Below are 20,391 nucleotides of genomic sequence, written 5' to 3'. Positions count from 1 at the left end.
CTATCCTTAATATCTAGTCCTTGGTGTTGCTTCCTTCAGAAAAGGTTCCCTGACTACTCATGCTAATCATTCCCCCAAAACACACACACACACACACACACACACACACACATACCTACATCTGTTTTATTGTTTTTACAGCACTTAAAATTAACTGAAATCTTGTATATTTTCTTTCTTCTTACCCATCCTCTAGAATATCAGTTCCATGAGCTTAGGGCCTGAACATTCATTGTTATCCCCTGCCCAGTACCCAGAATAGTGTCTGCACCTAGTAGGTGTTCAAATAAAACTGCTCTGCATGGGAGGTTCCAGCCCATGGCTTTAGCTATTATTGCTCATCCCATAAGCTGATGGTCTGTTTCCTGTTGTGCCCTGAGAATCTGGCACCACCTTTTCCTCCCCAGCCTACAATGATATCAACACAGGCCATGACCTTTATTCACACATCTAGGCTGAACTTTCAGTGTTTCTGTCTTGTTTCCTTGTTGGCCAATAGCCACCATGCTACCTGCTAACCTCAGATAAACCTCATTGAAGCTTAATTGCACCAATTTCCTTTAAATGCATTTTCAAGTTTTAATCACATCTTGGTGTAGGTTTATGAATTTTTCACACAAGTATACATTCATGTAAACCCGACCACAATCTGGAACACCCCACCCCCCCAAAAAAATTCATTGATCCATTCTCTCTCTGCTCTAATCCTTGGCAACCACTAGTCTGTTCTCCACCACCAAAATTTTTGTCTCTTTGAGACTGGTATATAAATGAAATCAGACAGCACATAACCCATTGAGGCTGACTTCTTGTATCAATTGTCCATTCCTTTCTACCACTAAGTAGTATTCCATTGTGTGGAACTACCACATTGTTTTTAGCCAATAACCCTTGAAATTTAGATTGTTTGCACTTTTTGGTGATTCTGAATAGAGTTGCTACAAACATTCCTGAATAACTGTTATGTGATGGTGTTTTAATTTCTTTAGAATAAATATCTAGGGCTTGATGATATGGTACTATTTTGCACTCTCCTTAGCAATGTAAGAAAGTTCCAGTAGTTTTACATCCTCCCCAAAAGTTGTTGTCATCAGTTTGTTTGCTTTTAAAAAAATATATTTCTCTATAGTAGGTTTGCAGAATTATCTCACTGCAGTGTAGTGCAGTGAGATACTTCTGCAAACCTACCATAGTGAAAATTGTGCTCTAAATTTATTGTATTTTTAAATCTTCAAAGATTTAAAATAAAATAGAGCACAGTTTTTTATATCTCTGGTTGTATACATAGTACATTCACATCCATTTGTGTCTTCATACCTGTACTTTGGATATTAATGATCACCACATTTCACCATCATTAATTACCCCATGCCCCCTCCCTTCCCCTCCAACCCCTCTGCCCTATCTAAAATTGTAATGCATTCTGCTGTCATATATAAATTTTAAAAATTTTTACATAAAAAATAAAATAACAAAAAAATTAAGTGAAATAATAACAAAAAAAACCACAAAACTTATTTTAAAATAAATTGGATCCTAAAAATACAATGGCAAAAACCATTGCCATATATGTATGGCATACATGTATGCTATGTGCATGTAATTTTACACAATCACATACATAGATAGGGATTAAGTCATAAAATAAAATACACTTTATTTTATGGGTTGTGGCAAAAAAGGAAAAAAAGTTAAGCCATTGTTCAAGGGATGGAAATACAAGGATTGGTATTTCTCCTTGCTTCATAGTGAGTTAGCAGAAATCCACCTGAATACACTCAATACTATGGCAGGGAGAAGAAACTGAGACTAGACCTAAAGGCACTACTATAGTTTAGGTCTAAAGTGTCCTCTAAAGGCCCATGTGTTAAAGTCTTGGTGCCCAATCTGAGGTGCTCTGGTGGGGGGTGGAAGTTTTGGGGGTCATAATGGATGAAAGTTAAGTCACTGGGCATGTGCCCATGAAGGGGATATTGAGACCCCAGTCCCTCATCTCTTTTTCTTTGTTTCTCAGTCACTGTTACTGGAGTCCTTGAATAGAGGCCCTGGTTCTCAGGGTCCCAACAGACCAGGCTCTGTGGAGCATGCTAATATGCCCATCAAGGAGATGAGCTGTGGTGAAGGGCAGGAGAGGAACTTCATTCAGTGTGGCTGCTGAAACGAGGATTCAGGCATCAAGGATCTGTCCTCAAGGGGTTGAAAGAAACTTTGAAGTTTTATAGAAAAGGGGCACCAAGTTGAGGGTTTATGGGGGCTTTCATGGTTGGGGATTTGTGTGGCTGGAAAGGTAAGACATCTTGATCAGGCTATGGTCTGACTGCTCTTTATCTCAGGATTGTTTCTGCAGAGTTCTGGGAAGTTTACCATCACTTGAAAGGGTGCTTTGTTTCCTACTGTGAGACGATTGTTCCTGCTTAAGGGGCAGCCTCAGTTCTATCATGGAGTAATTGCTCACACTTAGGAGGGCCACTCTCATCATGGAGTGACCTATGAGACTTGCTATTGCTTCTTGTTTTGATCCCATGTCGTAAAGATGCTTATCAATCAGATCTGTTTTCCTGGAATCCAAGGTAACTGTAGAAGAAAGTGGTTTCAAAAAAATAATTAAAGAGGTAAATAGAATCAGAGAGGGATTAAATTGGCTAGGTCAAAATCAATAAATGGGCCAGGAACTAAACAGACACTTCTCAGAAGATACTATGCAATCAACAAATATATGAAAAAATATTCAAATCAAAACTAAGATTTCATCTCACTCCTGTCAGAATGGCAATCATCAAGAATACAGGCAACAATAAATGTTGGCAAGGATGTGGAGGAAAAGGTACACTCGGACACTGCTGATAGGACTGCAAATTGGTGCAACCACTATGGAAAGCAGTATGGAGATTCCTCAGAAAACTGGGAATGAAACCACCATTTGACCCAGCTCTCCCACTCCTTGGTTTATACCCAAAAGACTTAAAATCAGCATAGTATAGTGACACAGCCACATCAATGTTTATAGCAGCTCAATTCACAATAACTAGACTATGGAACCAACCTAGATGTCCCTTAACAGATGAATGAATAAAGAAAATGTGGTAAATATTACTCAACTTTAAAGAAGAGTGAAATTGTGACATTTGCTAGTAAATGGATGGAGTTGGAGAATATCATGCTAAGCGAAACAAGTCAATCCCCAAAACCAAAGGCCAAATGTTTTCTCTAATATGCAGATGCTAATTCACAATAAGGTGGAGGCACTAGGGAAGAAGAACGTTACCTAAGATTAGGTAGAGGGAAGTGATGAGAGGGGAGGGAAACAAATATTATTACTGTATGTATATATGACTACGTGACCAATATGATTCTGCAACATGTACACTCAGAAAAATGAGAAATTATATTCCATGTATGCATGATATATCAAACTGCATAAATACATTCTACTGTCATGTATAACTAATTAAAACAAATAAAAAATTTTTAAGGGCTAGGGATGTGGCTCAAGCGGTAGCGTACTTATCTGGCATGCGTGTGGCCCGGGTTCGATCCTCAGCACCACATACAAACAAGGATGTTGTGTCTGCCGAAAACTAAAAAATAAATATTAAAAAATTCTCTTTCTCTCTTAAAAAAAAGAAATGCATTTCTGTATATCAGTGATAAATCCTCTGAAAGAGAAATGAGGAAAATGATCCAATTTACAATAGCCTCAAAAACAAACAAAAAAACAAACACCTGGGAATCAATTTAACCAAAGAAGTAAAAGACCTGTACAGTGAAAACTACAGAACACTAAAGAAAGAAATTAAAGAAGACCTTAGAAGATGGAAAGATCTACCTTGTTCTTGGATAGGCAGAATTAATATTGTCAAAATGACCACATTACCAAAAGCACTATACAGATTTAATGCAATTCCAATCAGTAATAAAAAGCAGTTATGAAATTCATCTGGAAAAATAAGAGACCCAGAATAGCTAAAGCAATCTTTAGCAAGAAGAGTGAAGCAGGTGACATCACTATACCAGACCTTAAACTATACTACAGAGCTATAGTAACAAAAATGGCACGGTATTGGTACCAAAATAGACTTGCAGACCAATGGTACACAATAGAGGACATAGAGACAAACCCACAAAAATACTTATCTCATATAGACAAAGGTGCCAAAAACATATATTGTAGAAAAGATAGCCTCTTCAACAAATGGTGCTGGGAAAACTGGAAATCCATATGCAACAAAATGAAATTAAACCCCTATCTCTCCCCATTTACAACTCAACTCAAAGTGGATCAAGGACCTAGGAATTAAACCAGAGAACCCTGCACCTAGTAGAATAAAAAGTAGGCCCAAATCTTCATCATGTTGGATTAGGCCCCAAATTCCTTAAAGAGACTCCTAAAGCGAAAGAATTTTAAAATCAAGAATCAATAAATGGGATGGATTCAAACTCAAAAGCTTATTCTCAGCAAAAGAAATAATCAATAAAGTGAATAAAAAGCCTACAGTGAATAGAGAACAAATTTTTACCACATGTACATCAGATAGAGCACTAATCTCTAGGATATATAAGTCAAAAATCTTAACACCAAAAAAAAAAAAAATCAAATCACCCAGTTAATAAATGGGCCAAGGAACTGAACAGACACTTCTCAGAAGATGATACACAATCAATCAACAAATATATGAAAAAATGTTTAATATTTCTAGCAATTTGAGAAATGCAAATCAAAACTACTCTAAGATTTCATCTCACTCCAGTCAGAATGGCACCCATTAAGAAAACAAACAATAATAAGTGTTGGCGAGGATGTGGGGAAAAGGGCACACTCTTACATTGCTGTTGGGAATGCAAATTGGTGCAACCAATCTGGAAAGCAGTATGGAAATTCCTTGAAAAGTGGGAATGGAACCACCATTTGACCCTGGTGTCCCACTCCTCAGTTAATACCCAAAGGACTTAAAAACAGTATACTATAGTAATGCAGCCACATCAATGTTTATAGCAGCAGAATTCACAATAGCTAAATTGTGGAACCAACCTAGATGCCCTTCAGTAGATGAATGGATAAAGAAAATGTGGGATATATACACAATGGAACTCAGCAATAAAAGAGAGTAAAATCATGGCATTTGCAGGTAAATAGATGGAGCGGGAGAATATAATGCTAAGTGAAGTTAGCCAATCCCAAAAAACCAAATGCCAAATGTCTTCTCTGATATAAGGATGCAGATTCATAATGGGGATGGGGGGAGCATGGGTGGAATAGAGAAACTTTGGGTAGGACAAAGAGAGGGAGGGGAAGCAGGGGAATGGGGGTAGGAAAGAGGGCAGAATGAGACAGTCATCATCATCCTAAGTACATGTATGAAACACGAATGGTGTGAAGCTACTTTGTGTTCAACCAGAGACATGAAAATTTGTGCTCTATTTGTGTAATATGAATTGAATTGCATTCTGCTGTCATATGTAACTAATTAGAATAATTAAAATTTTTAAATTACAAAAACAACAACAACAACAAACTGATTGTATAACCAAACACAGGCAGGTTGAGAAGTGAACTCTGGTACAAAGACAAGGGGCTTTGAAGTCAATGCATCTTTAGGGAAAATCTAGACGATTCTGAAGGCATAATTTTGGCATATCATCACCTCCCTCATAAGACCATTGTATAATAATGTGTTAAAGCGTTTATTATGGCTGGGTACAGTGACCCATGCCTGAAGGTAAGGCAGGAGGATCACAAGTTCAAGGCCAACCTCAGCAACTTATAAAGGCCCTAAGCAACTTATTGAGACCCTGTCTCAAAATAAAAAATAAAAATGGGAATGTGGCTCAGTGGTTAAGTACCCCTGGGTTCAATTCCCAGTACCAAAATAATAATAGTAATTAAATTAAAAAAGAGTTTAGCACAGTGAGTGATCCAAAAATCATAAGTGTTTAACATTTTTTAATGCCTCTCATACCTGACACATATTGGGAAGTATTAAAGAAGATCTGGGGGCTGGGGATGTGGCTCAAGCGGTAGCGCGCTCGCCTGGCATGCGTGCGGCCCGGGTTCGATCCTCAGCACCACATACAAACAAAGATGTTGTGTCTGCCAAGAACTAAAAAATAAATATTAAAAATTCTCTCTCTCTCCTCTCTCACTCTCTTTAAAAAAAAAAAAAGAAGATCTGTGCAGTCTTCCTCAAAGCATATAACTAACAGCAAATAAAGGAACTGCAAGCATTTTAGCTATGATTTGCCCATATCTAGTTAAACTAGATTCTTTTCTCTTTTTTCCCCATCTTTTCTTTCTTTGAGGGGGAGTTATTAATTTTTTTCTCTTTCCACATAAGCACATAGATTATTTTCCTCCAGAATTTCATCCTTAAAAACGAATAGCTCTCCAATGTATTTGAATATTTATTTTCCTTCTTTTCCCAAAGGGAAGAGCAGGAAGTAAGAGTCACTGAACCAAAGCGAGAGAAATCTGACAGCCAATTAATTTCTGCAGCACTAGTACAGAACACAGGACTGGCTTTGAGGTCACAGAAATGACCTTTGTGAACTTCCAGTGACCACACCTATCTTAGGTGCAAAGTTGCATTCACACCTCAGCTACATCCCGCCATACATTATATTGGCTTGACAGGGTTGAATGCAACCCTGTCTGATAGTTTTGCAAAAACCTGACCCCATGTAGATTTTTTAAAGGAATTCCCCTCCCCATTAAAATATTGTTTTCACTTGTGTTGAATCCATATGGCCATTTCCAAGATCCTTTTGAAGTACATCTGAAAAACGAGCATTCTCTAAAACCAATTCATAGCCATTCCTCTTGGCTGCTAAAGTGATGTTCCCAAGCCAAAGTAGCAATGACGTTGAGTACAATTTTTACTCCACTGCTCCTTTTCCTGTTTTCATAATAATAGGAGCTATAGTCTGGAAGAAATAAGGGCCTTTGGCTGTACATAGCCTACCACCTGTGAGCATGGGGCAGAAAAGGCCGGAACCCCACTGTGCAGGGCCTGTAATATCAAGTCATTTACCAAGTACAAAAGCCAGCAGAAAAATATTCCATGTAGTATATTACAGAACTCTTTTATCCATTCTATTGTACTGGGCATGAATTGCACTTATTAATTAAGGCACATATACCTTGAAAGTGAATGAATGGAACAACACTCAGAGGAAGGATTAGTATGTTGCTGAGGGGAAGAATGTGTCCTACATTTTTCAGAGGAAGTAGAAATATTAGGTCAGTATCTTAAAGTCTCAATCCATTCAATCTTTCAAAATTGCAAATTAATTCTTATTTTGCTTGGTTGTTTGCCATTGAAATTTAACTCCTTATTTGGTTTTTACGAATTAAAAAATAGAGCCAGGCGCAGTGGCGCATGCCTGTAATCCCAGCAGCTTGGGAGGCTGAGACAGGAGAATCGCAAGTTCAAAGCCAGCTTCAGCAACTGTGAGGCGCTAAGCAACTCAGTGAGACCCTGTCTCTAAATAAAATACAAAATAGGGCTGGGGATGTGGCAGAATTCACAGTGGTCAAGTACTCTGAGTTTAATCCCTGGTACCAAAAAAAAAAAAAAAAAGATGAGGGGGCGGGAGGAGAGAGAGATATCAGGAATTTGGTAGAAACCTTGTTATTTAAAAACTATTTAAAAGAAGAAGAAAATGTAGAATGACCAAATAAAATGCTTTAGTGCAATTTTTCTTCTCTCTCTCATCATGTCAATTGATAATATGCTGATGCCATTACAAGATTTGAGGAAGGCACATCTCACACAATGGCATAAAAACCCAATTCACACTTAGGAACCACAAGAGGATCTTATGATGAAATATTTTATTCAAGGATATATAGTAATAGTAGAAATAAATGGATACATTTAACTATCTTCATTACAACATGAAATGAAATTTCATAAGATTATGAAAGTGATTTTTATTATTTTGGTAATACTGTCCCATTATAGATAATCCCAGATACATTTTTTTTAATTTGGTATATCAAACTGTAAAAGCTATATATTAATGTTATGTCTCCAGAATCTATTTTGGTTACACCTAGGTTCCTTAGCTGCTATATGTATACACTAAAAGCATACATGATAAAGTATAAAAATATGAAAAGGTTAAATAAGGAGTTATTCTTGAGTTATAATCACATCTACTAAAGTATACTTTTCTATCACAGTTGTGTCACAGCTAAAAACATACAAATTAATATATATTGCTATGCCACTATTTGATCTAATATAGATCTACTATGAAAATATTAAGGGTGTGGTAACATTTCACAGGTAAAGGCTAAGTTCTGGGACATGAAAGCTTTTAGATAATACACAAAACAAACCTGAGACATCTTTTTTATTTTGGAAAAAAAACATTTCTTACACAGTCAAAGCTTTAACATATAAGTGAGGCATTTAATAAACAATATACTTTAACTACTATGATAACCTGAAGTAGATGTTCTGACTTTAATGGTGATCAGCAAATAACTAACTCTGGCAGAAATAAAATGAGGTTTTCTGATTAAGCCAGTAATCTGATTACCATAGTCACCAAATTTGGTTATTTTTATTCATTTTTGGTTTTATTTTCCTTCCTTTAACTAGGTTATAAACATACTAAATAAGACAGGAAACCTCCAAGCACCTAGGTTTTCTCATATAAGCCCGGCTTTCCCTTTCCCTCAAGCATCCAGGGACAACTGAGCTCAATATAAAAAAAAAAAAAACAACAGGTGATCACACTCTGGACCTGGTTGGTAATGAGGCATCCAGATCAGTGCCTTAATATTTTTGCTATTACACATCTCTCAGAATAAATTGGCTACAGGAGGCCAGAATTATTGTCTGCTGGGGCATAACTTTTTGAAATAGTGCCTAAAAACTGAAGTGTATTGGGTAAGCCTAATTTGTTTAATTAGCTTTAATGCCTTTAAAAATACTGGCACAACTTTTCATCTTCAAAAGATATAATTATGAAATTTTAAAATAAAAAATTGTATTAATATGATATTCCAAACTACAAAATAGATCTGCTATATTACAGATTTTTTTAAAAAATCTAGAGATTTAATGCTGGCACACCAAACATCTTTTTTTCCTAAATGTTCATGCTTCAAATTTTGTGCTTTAGTTAAATTAATCTGGAACGGTGGGAAGATGCTTAGCCATCTTTCTGATTCTCTTCCGACCACCCACATATTAAACCATTGTACACTCCTTCCTTTGAATTTTGATTTTAAAATTCAAAAAAAAAAAAGCTTAATTAAAGAGAGCAAACAGTAAGCTCTCAGGATTCTGTAGAACTTGTTTTGGAAGTTCCATTGCAATGAAAATAAAAATGTGAAACCTCCTTTGTATACTTTTGTATTCTTTCCATCTCTTTTTAAAAAAATGTTTTCAGGTTATTTCATAATCCATACATTTTATTCAAGTTTCATTTTTTTTCAGCTCCCAAAGCAATTTATCCCAAATAACACAACCGATGTGATCAGCTCCTGTGTCTTAGAGTGCCCCTCTCAAAACAGCCTCCAAAGAGGCTGATCCTGATTCTGACATTTAAAAAAACAAACATCAATGCTAAACTGCTTAATCACTTAAAAGAGAAACTAATCAGTTATAATGGGAATTCCGCCCTTGTTACCTATGAAAGAGAACATCCAGATAATTCATGGTATTTTCATTCTCCTCCCAGCAAATGTTAGCTTGTCTCGCTTTCCAAATGATTGTCAGATTCCTAATAGTTTCAATTGGAACTCAGTAATCAAAAAGGACTTAAAATTAACTTAAAATTTAACATGCTAAGAGTTTGAAATTTCAACGTATTAACTGCATCAATTTCAAAAGGAGAAACTATATTGTGAATACAATTTTAATAAAACATTATAAAATAAGAATACATCTTACTAACCTAATTTTGGGATCTGTTCATTGTTTAAAACTTGGATGAGAAAAGAAATCTTGCTTTGACTTGGTTTTTCATGTCAAAAAAATATGTGGTTGATTTAATCATGCTTATTTAAGTTATTGGAACCATACCTTGTTGAACTGATTGTACTTTTTGATTTTCAATATAATATGAGACATACTATTCCACCTTTTCATGATCAAAATAATTAATATTAACATACTGTTTATGAACGATTTTGTAATGTGTATATATCTGTGCATAGATATGTATATATACATATATGTTAAATACTATTCGGTGACATGGGTGGTTTTTTTTTAGCTTATAATACTTGCTGACATCAGAACATTACAATCATATAACTGAAAGTTTAGCTGAAATGGCAAATATTTTTTTTTTCTCAAAATTGAAACACTGTACCTTGGCAACCAAGAGAGAGGTACAAGTTCAGCTTGGAATTTTGTAGTCAAATAATTTACACTTTAAATTTCATGATAAATCTCTGAAACGCACTCCAATAATTAATTCAACTATTAATTTCTTTTTAAGCAACTGACTTTATGTTTCATCCTGAAGTAGGGAAGCAAAAAGTTAAATCTACCCAGCGGTACTACAGTCTTTCTAAGCCGTTTTGCTAAAAAGGTAAGAAGGGAATTTCTGGTCTTTACATTTTCCCTTATCACCCTCAGTCATATACCTTACACTGAAATCACTTGCCTTTGCATCTTCAATATATCCTGAAATTTTGCTTAGTACAATGTTCTATGAAAATGATTTCTGCACATAGAGGCTCAACCTCGGATCCACTAAAAAGGCATAATTACTGAAATACTTCATTAGATAACTGTGTGCATATGTATATGTATCTGTTAACTCCAAAGAATACTCCCTTCCTTAAGAAATTATTATTACCATGATCCAATATAAACTCCTTGGGCCCTGTGACTCTGTGATTCAAAAACTTTTCCCAGAGCTCCTGCACCTCACAAGGAGCTACTCAGTGGGGAACAAGCCTCTCCTACAGGCTTCTTGATTTACATACATCTTAGAGGCTAATTGAGAAGTGGCATCAAAGAGGAATTAGTAGGGGGAAACAAAACAAACCACTAAATTTTCCTCCTCATCCCCCTCCTCATCCCGGCTTGCTTTCTGGCTTCTCATTGGCCAGCTTCCTCAGTTTGCAACTTTTGGACAGCACTATCAAGGAGCTCCATGGACTCTCTGAGAGCGACGTGAATTTTAAAGAACTTGGGTTTAATGGTCAGGCCATAACTGAAGCTCATTTTCGAGGGCTCGTTTTGGTTGGCCTTGAAATTGCACTGGTGAGCCAGGATGGAGATGAAGAGAAACAGCAGCATCTTAGACAGCTCTTCGCCGATACACCGCCGCTTGCCCACGGAAAAAATCATGACGCTGCTGGCCAGCTCCTTGTTAATGAAGCCGTCTTTGTCCAGGAATCGGGCTGGATCAAAGTCCTCCGGGTTAGGCCACTTCACCGGGTCATGATTCACAGACCACTGGTTTACAAAAATCACCGTGTCCTTAGGGATGTAGTAACCCAAAACGAAGGTGTTGGCGGTGGTGGCGTGGGGGATGGTGACAGGCATAAAGCTGGAGAATCGCATGGTTTCGTAGAGAAAAGCCATAACATAGGGCAGGTTAGGCTGGTCACCCATACAGGGCAGGCGGTTCCTCCCCACCACCTGATCCAATTCGGCCTGCACGCGAGCCTGCACGTCAGGATACCTATTTGGGGTTTTAATGTAAAGGAGGAAAAAAAAATTGAGTAAGCAAAATTAATTCTTCCTTCATTTAGAAGTACATTACAATTTAGTTTAATTCCACTGTCTTTAAACAGGCTTAGTTAATGACTGAATGGATACTTCTGGGGCAAAAAACAAAAAAAATCTAAAACAGATTGCTAATTTTTCTATAAATTTCAAGATGGACTTTAACAATTATATTTTCCATAGTAAAACTTACATAACTAAAGCTCTCCCCCATTATAAGTCAAAAAATTCTTAAGTTTCTTTATTTTGAAAATGCACAATAAGGGCCAACCTGACTTCTCCATTAAACACTAAAAGCACAGGGCCTAGGGCTCATAATACTTTGGAGGGGCCTAAAAAATGTTTTCCTGACTTTAAAAATCTTCAGACCTAAAAAAATAAACTTTTAGGTAGAAAAAAGTCTTAATATATAATTTTTAATGTGTCCAGTTTTATATATAGTTTTAAAGCGTTTTATAGAATAAGGAGTCCACAAAGACAAAAGTTCCCAGGACTCACAAAAGTTATGATGCAGACCTAAAAGCAGATCCATTTTCTTGCTCTCATTTCCCTGGATAATTTCTTGTTCTTAATTTATAAAATATTTTGGGTATCCTGGTAGAAAAAGTTGTGCATTTTCTAAACTTAGAAGCAAATTCCCCATGTTTGTAAGATTGTGGTACAAATAGTAATAATTATGCACTGCTATTAATACAAAGTGGTACAAATCTTTTAAAAGACAAAAATCTTAATTCAAAACAAGCTTCACAAGGTAACCACCCCCCTCATTTAAAACCCAATAATTTATACCTAATAATGTATTTTCATTAAATAATCTGACAGGTACAATAACATATAACCACAACAATAGCTAAAATTGAAAATGCAATCAAAGTCAGTGACTCATGTTAAAGCTCAAGAAATGTTCATACACACACATATACTATTATGGCAATTTATTATGTAGCTATAAAAATTACTAAAATTAACATTAAAAATGTGAAATGCCCACTAAAACAAGTAGAAGTCAAAAAACACATACTCGTTTTGTTGTGATCCTGAAAAAAATAATTAAGCATGTATGGGATGAAATTATGGAAGATTTTTAAAAATCTCTTCAACATCTCGATGCAGAGGTCTGTCAACTTTTTTCATAAAGGGCCAGATGAAAATGTTTTAGATGTTGTGAATCAAATCTCCCCTGTTGCAACTATTCAGTTTTGCCTGGATACAACTATTTCAAAAAAGTATACAAAAACTTTAGTACTTTGCAAAAGTGACTGCTGAGCTTTATCCTGACTTTTGCTCGCATTCCTAGCGCGGCATTTATGAACCCAGCACGGCCGGTTGGTTTCTGGCCGCCTCTGGAAAGCTTCTGCATGGGTTGGCCCACGCAGGCTGACCTCCACAGTCTTCCTTTGTCTGGGAACAAAGCCCTGACCAGCAGCTCACTTTTAGTGCCAGGACTGGGCAGCCTCTGATCCGTACCGATTACGCGGCTGTGTTTATTTAACTTATTTGCTGCATTTCCCTTCCTTCTGGAGCCGTTCCAATATTGCTTCTATTGCACCAGGAAGAGACCTATCAGGGCTGATCTGTGGACATTTTAGACATCTCCTGTTTGAGGGATTTAACAAATTTGTCGCCACTCGCCAGCGCGGGAAGGGAGAGGAAAGACAAGATCCGAGATACTGAGAGACCACTGCAGCTCTACGTGGAGTGATCGCGTGCGAATCAAAGCCTACGCTACGCATTTCTGGGCGTCGTTTTAGGGAGGCGATCTCGGTTTTGAGGAAAGCAGACCTGGAGCGAAACTTCAAACCCTATGAGATGCTTATGACCTCAACATATTCTAGCCCACACCGTCTTCAGAGGAGGAAAGAAAAGCCCAACCCAGGCCTCCTGGAGGATTTACCTGGTGAAGAAGATAAGCGGCCACAGTAGCGCAGTGGAGAGGGTGTCCTGGCTGGCTCCAAAGATGTCGGTGACAGTGGCCGGCACGTTCTCCAAGTCCAGCCGCGCGAGACCGTCTCCCGAGTCCTCAGATACCTTCTTTTCTGCGGAGAGGATGAAGGCATCCATCATGTCGCGGGGGGTGGACTCAGGACGAAGACGTTCGCGGTGCTTCCGGAACTTATCCAGGACAAAGTTGCTGAAGTTGCGGTTAAGCTGCTCGAACTCGCGGAAAGTGGTGCGCAGTGGGTTGGGAAAATGCTGCAGCCAGGGCAGCACGTCCACTAAGCTGCCGGCACCCACTGTGCGCCCGAACTCCTCGTTGTGGCTAAGCAACTCGAGGAATTCGGCGTCGTCGTGATTGTAGCGACAGCCGAAGCACACGGCGCTCATGACGTTAGCCACCGCCACGATGATGGGCTGCGTGGGATCGAGGAAGTTGCCTCCAGCGCTGCCGCGCACCAGTAGTGCCACCAACTCGCGCGCCTCACCCAGCACGTGGCCCTCGAGGATATGCCTGCTGCGCGGCTGGCGCGTGGAAAAGGCGCGCATTATGCTACACGCCGAGCGCCGCTGCGCCTTCCACTGCTCGGTGTAATGGCCGAAAGCCAGGCTGCGGCCACCCGACACTACGCGGAAGGAGGCAAAGGACGGTCGGTCAGCAAAGGTGGCACCCTGCTGCACCAGGGCCTGGTGGATGGCGCTTTCGCCATTCAGCACCACCACCGGACAGCTGCCCAGGCGGATCTGGAAGACGTCGCCATAGCGCTGCGCCAGGCGTGCGAAAGACAGGTGCGACGCCCGGCCCACTGCCGCGGCGTTTCCGATCAGTGGCCATGGGAAGGGGCCCGGGGGCGAGGACCAGGGCTGCCGCCGCCGCTGCCTCAAAAGCCACTGACCCACGTGCACCGCGGCCAGCACGGAGAGGAGCAGCAGGAGCGTAGACTGCTGGACAGACAGCGCGCTCAGCTGCCATGGATCATCTGGGCTGAGGCCCGTGGCCATGCTGGGGACAGAAAGGCAAAGGCGTGACACTCAGTGTGAAGAGAAAGGAGAGGGCTCCCCACGCTCCTTTCCCAACTGTCGAACCTTTGGGTGAAGTGGAGGCCATCCATAGGTCTGGACGGGGCTGGCTCTCTGGAGAAGTGGCGGAAGACACCTCTTCCCACACCTACACCAAGCTCTGACAGGGAAGGAAAGGAGCGTGTTTCTCTCTCTGGGATCCAGCACTAGCCTCTGCACCCCCAATCACGTAACGGTTCCTATAATTTCGGGACAACACTACAGGCATCTTGGGATGACTCTTGGTTTCCTTTAAACTGCCTACCACCCCATCCCGGACCTGCAAGAACCCATGTGAGGAGGCCACTGGGAGGCGGCTCAGCGGACAGACTGACCTGCGGGGAGGTGCGGTTTCCAGCGGCGCGGGACGACCGGCTCCAAAAAGGGGCTGAGGGTAGAACGTCAACCCGAGAGTCGACAGGAACCTGGAAGTCCTTCCTGGACACCTCTTGCCCTCTCTGGGAGCTTTAGCACTCACTTTGGAGTCGCTTGGTGTCCACAGAACCAAGAGCCCTTGGACTGGGATGGGGACGGAAAAAGGTACCTCCTTTGCGGAGCCCTGCTGCACCTGGGGCTCTGAGAAAGTCAGGATTTTCTCAGAGCGTTGGAATGGAGCAGGAGATTGATGAGTGGAGTCAGTTCCCAGCCCTCATGTCCCCCGGGCGGCTCTCACAGCTGGCGTCGCCGAGGTGTTTGCACACACTCCAAAAACTACACGCGCCATCTGATTCTCCGGGTTTTAAGGGCTGTAGAGCGAGGAGGAAGCGGGACCTGGAGGGGCGGGGCTTGTGGGGGCGGGGCTCGCGGTTAGGGTCTCCACTGCTGGGCTTGGAATCCGATTCCAGTCTGCGCGCCTGGGTGGTCCAGCAAGGCGTCTGCGCGGCGCGCTCCGACAGCGGTGCAGCAGTAGAGTAGCTAGAGGCCTTGGGAGCGACAGTGTGAACTTTTCATTTGTCTCCTAACGGCTCTTCATCACAGTTAACTCCCAGTCTAAGCCTCAAGGTTTCCTCCAGACCCTCACTGGGGACAGAATGCTCTTGGCACAAGCATTAGCCCAAGGACACCCCACACCCCGAAAGCTAGACCTCTTTTTCCTCTCGGTGACTTAGGATTGGTTCTCCGAGACACAATTGCTCCCGATCCTTGAGCATCCCTAGCAGGGAAAGGAAACCTGTCTGTTTGGGAAAGAGGAAAGCTCGAGTTGTTGCGGTGGTTAGCCTTATTTTATTTAGTCTACCTTTTTCGCAACCTAATTGACCTCTCCGTTGTGGTACTTTGACACACAACGTTCTCTTTTCGTCTTTTGCAAGATCAGAAACCCTCAGCGCTCCTTTCCAGGACCTAGATCATCTTGGGCACACAAAAAGCCAGCGCTCAATCCGGGCGCGGATGGCTCTGAGATTCTCTTTCGGAAAAGACTCCAGGTGGCGCCGCCCGCTGGAGCGCACGGGTTGGAGCTGGCAGCAACCAGGTCGTTGTGCAGGGCAAGGAGCCAAGCTGCGGCGAACAAGGGGGCGGGGAGGAGAGGACCGGCTAGGCGCTCCGGAGATTCTTGGAGCTAGGGACCCGAACTGGGGAGACGAGGAGGAGGAGGAGGAGGAGGGGGCGACTTTGTTGGGTTGAAAAGTTTCTTCTGCTGTCGCCTCCCCCTTGCGTGCGGAGCTGTGCCTTGCGTGCGCAGCTTCTGGGAAGTCATATCCCTGGGCGCTCCTCGCGGCCGCCCCTCCCGCGCTTCTCACGGCACCTGACACGCCGAGGCGGCGGCCAAGGGCGGGGTGCCTGCCGCCACCACCCTCGGCGGCGCACGCACTACCGCGCCCGCGGTGACAGCCAGGACGCTTGGGCCACCACCCGCAGGCCGGGTTGCAGCGCGACCCAGGGGCACCCGCGGCTCAGTCCCTTTCCCCGGGTGCATATACTCTCAATGGGGATGCTTCTTTCTAAAGGGAAACCAGAAGCAATTTGAACCCTGAGGCAACGGCCCCCTTTCCTTCACGCTATTACTAGTGCCTAGTACCATGTTTACAACCACATTGAAAGAACAAGGTCTCCCCGAGTCTGAGGAAAGGGCCAGCCCAGGGCAGGAGGTGAGATGTATCCAGTTAATAAGATGGGAATTGTTTTTCCTAGCCTAGGAGATCACCAAGGGTAAATACAAAAGTTGCACTTTTGCCACGGGACAACCATAAGCTTTGAGCTCTTCCCGCGCTCCAAATCTTGTGCTATTATTGCCTCATTTACAGATAAGGAAACTGGGGTTCAGAGAGTTTATCTAAGTCACACAGCTGTCAAGATACTGAGACAGGATTTGAGCCTACAAAATCCCACTCTGGATTCCTCATACAGATTTACACGGAAGAAAATCACAGATATGGCCTTTCTTGCCTGCATTAAAAAAAAATCATGTGGAAGAACTTAATTGTTCTGGTAACAGGATTTGGGGTGTCACAAAGAAGAAACAGAGTGCTCACTCTTTGCAATAAAAATTGGTTATGAGGGAGGACTGAGACAATGCCTCATAGCAGCCCTCAGAATAACTGTTTGCATTGTTAAAAAAAAAAAAACTTAAAGGAGTGCCTGTAAAAGAGTCTAACTCCTGAAAGATTGAAACCAAAAATAAAATATCTGACCTACTTTAAAAAGGCATTTTTGTAAAAGTCTTCATTTGGTAAGTTTTGAAAGATCCTCTAGGAGTTTTTCACACACAATAATGGGGTACTCAGATCAAAGCTGAAGTTGGTTTGGGGCAACTGCATTGGTTTGATAATAAGCATTGGTTAGCCAGAGCTGTTGGTCTACATATTTGTCTTTGCCCATTTTATGTTACCATAACAAAATACCTGAGACACATAATTTATAGAGGAAAGAGGGTTATTTTGGCTCACAGTTCTGGAGTCCAAAACGTTCAAGAGAATAATGCCAGCATCTGCTCAGCTTCTGGTGAGGAGTCAATCCCACCCCAAGCTCCTGAGGGAGGCAGAAAGGAAATGGTCACCTGAGGGAGAGGGAGAACATAAGGGTCAGCAACTTTTCCAGTCCCCAAGAGAGTAGCACTCACTTACTGGAGGAAGACATTAATATATTCAAGAGGACTCTGCTTCTGTGATCCAAATACCTCCCACTAGATACTACCTCCAACATTGTGCATTGAAGAACTTTGCGAAGACACTCTCAAAGCAAGCAATTCCTTTGAAAAGAGTTTCATAACAGCCTTACAGTGCTCAGCTTTAGCAAGACCCTTGTCAATTATTCAGAATTATACTAAGAACATCAGTCTCTTATCCAGGCTTTAATTTAATAGATGGGGATTATTAATGAGTTAATGCCAATTCTGAGTTTTCAGAATTCCCAAAACTTTAATCACAGCATCTTTATCAGAATTAGAGCAAATGGAAGTGGCCTTTGAAACAAGTAAATTCCTGTTTTTAAAAGTATGAAATGAGTCTGTCCCTATGAACTTTTGCTTAACTCCTCAATAATGCCCTATAGATTTTAGATCAACTAGATGCACGCCTTCCTGCTACAGCAAATAGTTAAGGAATGTCCTCCTTGGGCTCAGCTCTTGTTCTGGGACATGCCTCAAAAGCAGAAAAACCTGTTGTGCAAATACTATCAGAAAGATAGGCCCTTATCAGTTATGGCCAACCAACGTGGCTGGCCGTGGTGCATCTTCAGGTTCTTCCTGGCTTTATGGTGTGCACCTCATTGTAGCACCTACTTGGTAAGTGATGAAGACTTTTCGTGAATCCAGTGCAGCCTCTGTGTACCCCAGTCCAGCCAAGATGAGGTGCTCCCTGAAGAGTCCACATCAGGCTTTTTAATTAATCATCACAACTTCTAGACCACAGCAAGGATCCCAGGCCCAGGGGGTCTTCTTTCAGTCCACAACACAAAATAGGGGGATTTCTCCCTCCCAGATCTCAAACTTGATTGTTTGTCATTAAATAGCTTTCAAAAAGTACAGTTAAGCTAGAGGATACTTTAAAGTAGAGGTTTTAAATGCCTTATGTTGTGTTGATTCCAGGAAACAGTTTAAGCTTGTTTAAGCGGGACAGGAATGTACCGACTCATGTGGCAGAGGATAACTGTGGTACTCACAGGATGGGAGGATCCAGGCAGGCTGCTTTCCGGCCTTCTGCTCCTGTCGGTCTTCACTCAGACTTCGTTCCTCTGTGTGCTGGGGAAGCTGGTCATAGGAAGCCTTTGATCAGCAACCCAAGAGAAGGAGAGTGTTTGTCCCCCAAGGTCCTAGAAGGACTCTGGGGGTCAGGCTTGCATAGGTTCCACCCTATAATGAACAGTTCACTCTGATATCAGGAAAGAGAGATGGGTGAGACTGGTAAGAAACCAGAGAGCCACCACAGTCCTCTCCATGTGTGCACTGATGTCCATGGCTCTCTTTGTCATTGTTATTACTATTATTATTTTAAATCAGAAGATGGATGCATTGCCTCTGTAGACAACAGTCAAGAAAGTTCTGGCCTCAGCTATCAGGATGGAAGCCAGCTTTCTTTGGGTCCTTTCTGTCCATCACGACCCCTATGTTGATATAGATAAGTACCCTGCTTTTCCAGCCCCCTCCAGACACGCAAACACTTGAGAGGACAGTGGGGTGGAAGCAGCCATCTCTGGCAAGCCCTGGACTTTGGGGTGGGCAGGAGTCAGTAATCAGGCAGTTGTCAGTAGTCAGGAGTAAGAAGAATAAGAAGACTGGGGGTATGGCAGAGGGGAGGGGGCCATAGGACATTGTACAGGAAATTGAGAGGATTGTAAAAGCTGATACAAACCCTGTGCACACCGGTATTGTTTCTGCTTTCTCCCTTCTGGAAGACACAGGCTTGAGAACCACAGAACTTAAAAAATAAATTGATCTTATCTCAGAAGTTTTCATTTGTAAGATTCATCATCATTTTATGTACTAGGGTAAAGGCTGAGTGGGGAAGCTTCCAATTGTAATTTGCTGTCAATTTTTAAAATACATCCAGATTTCAGAGATGCTAAAATGTAAAGTTTTAAAGTGTGCTTTAGAGTTTATGAATCATTATGCATGCTAACGAGGGTCTTCCTAATTCACCATCTTTGTAGTAAGCAATTATTCTAGTTTCCCATCAAAATGCTTCCCTAAGAATTCAGATGTAAAGGGGCATCAACGTCTATGAGTTACTCTTAAATGACTCAAGAAAAAAGAGAGAGAGAGAGAGAAAGGAAGGAAGGAAGGAAGGAAGGAAGGAAGGAAGGAAGGAACAAATGAAGGAAGAAGGGAAGGAAGGAAGGTGGAAGATGAATGTGGGAAGAAGAGGGAGATAGCATAATAACATAACCATGGCAAAATGTTAAGTGGATAATCTGAGTAAATGAGGGTTCTTTGGAATAATTTTGTAACTCTCCTGTAACTTTGATATCAAAATTGTTCTTGTGTCCTGAGATGGCTATGCAGTCCAGTGTCCTCCACTGGCACCTTGCTCTTTCGCTGACTCAGTACAGCAATGATCCCATAGGAAGAGAAAAACTGTCACAGTCTGTGGTCACCTTTGCATATTTGTTCTCTGGGTTTCCACCACCATCTTTGTAGTTCCAACATTTGCTCTTCTCACAGTGGAATGGGAAGCCTGCTGTCCGTGACTTTGGTTAGCAGAGAAAACCTGTTAACCAAAGCGTGCAAGTGTGCGCGCGCACACACACACACACACACACACACACA

General features: G+C 41.5%; 2 protein-coding genes and 1 non-coding gene across 25 annotated transcripts in view; 1 reads left to right on the top strand and 2 right to left on the bottom strand.

Annotated features, from left to right (window-relative positions):
* The window catches only part of Rmdn2 (regulator of microtubule dynamics 2), a 255,562-nt gene that overhangs the window by 108,407 nt on the left and 126,764 nt on the right, over positions 1-20,391 (top strand). For 12 of the 23 annotated variants that reach the window (XM_078029357.1, XM_078029362.1, XM_078029344.1 and 9 more), the window contains one exon: positions 2,015-20,021. The exons of the other annotated variants lie outside the window; for them this stretch is intronic. In XM_078029357.1, coding sequence (XP_077885483.1) covers positions 2,015-2,158 — 144 coding nt within the window. In that variant the 3' untranslated portion in view covers positions 2,159-20,021. Of the gene's footprint in view, positions 1-2,014; positions 20,022-20,391 lie in introns of those variants that run through there. 23 annotated transcript variants of the gene reach the window in all.
* Positions 7,712-7,812, bottom strand: LOC120885114 (small nucleolar RNA U13). The gene has a single exon (XR_005727632.1). It is a non-coding gene; the product is annotated as a small nucleolar RNA U13 (small nucleolar RNA).
* On the bottom strand, positions 7,814-16,250 carry Cyp1b1 (cytochrome P450 family 1 subfamily B member 1). The gene is made up of 3 exons (XM_005336538.5): positions 15,026-16,250; positions 13,591-14,634; positions 7,814-11,652 (listed from the first exon to the last, which is right to left on the bottom strand). The coding sequence occupies exons 2-3, from the start codon at positions 14,631-14,633 to the stop codon at positions 11,064-11,066; spliced, it is 1,632 nt and encodes a 543-aa protein (XP_005336595.1). The 5' UTR covers position 14,634; positions 15,026-16,250; the 3' UTR covers positions 7,814-11,063.

This window comes from Ictidomys tridecemlineatus, chromosome 12 (genome assembly GCF_052094955.1).
Source record: "Ictidomys tridecemlineatus isolate mIctTri1 chromosome 12, mIctTri1.hap1, whole genome shotgun sequence".
Lineage (NCBI taxonomy): Eukaryota > Metazoa > Chordata > Mammalia > Rodentia > Sciuridae > Ictidomys > Ictidomys tridecemlineatus.
The sequence above is the reverse complement of the archived record's forward strand: the minus strand, read 5'-3'. Positions and strand labels throughout refer to the sequence as shown.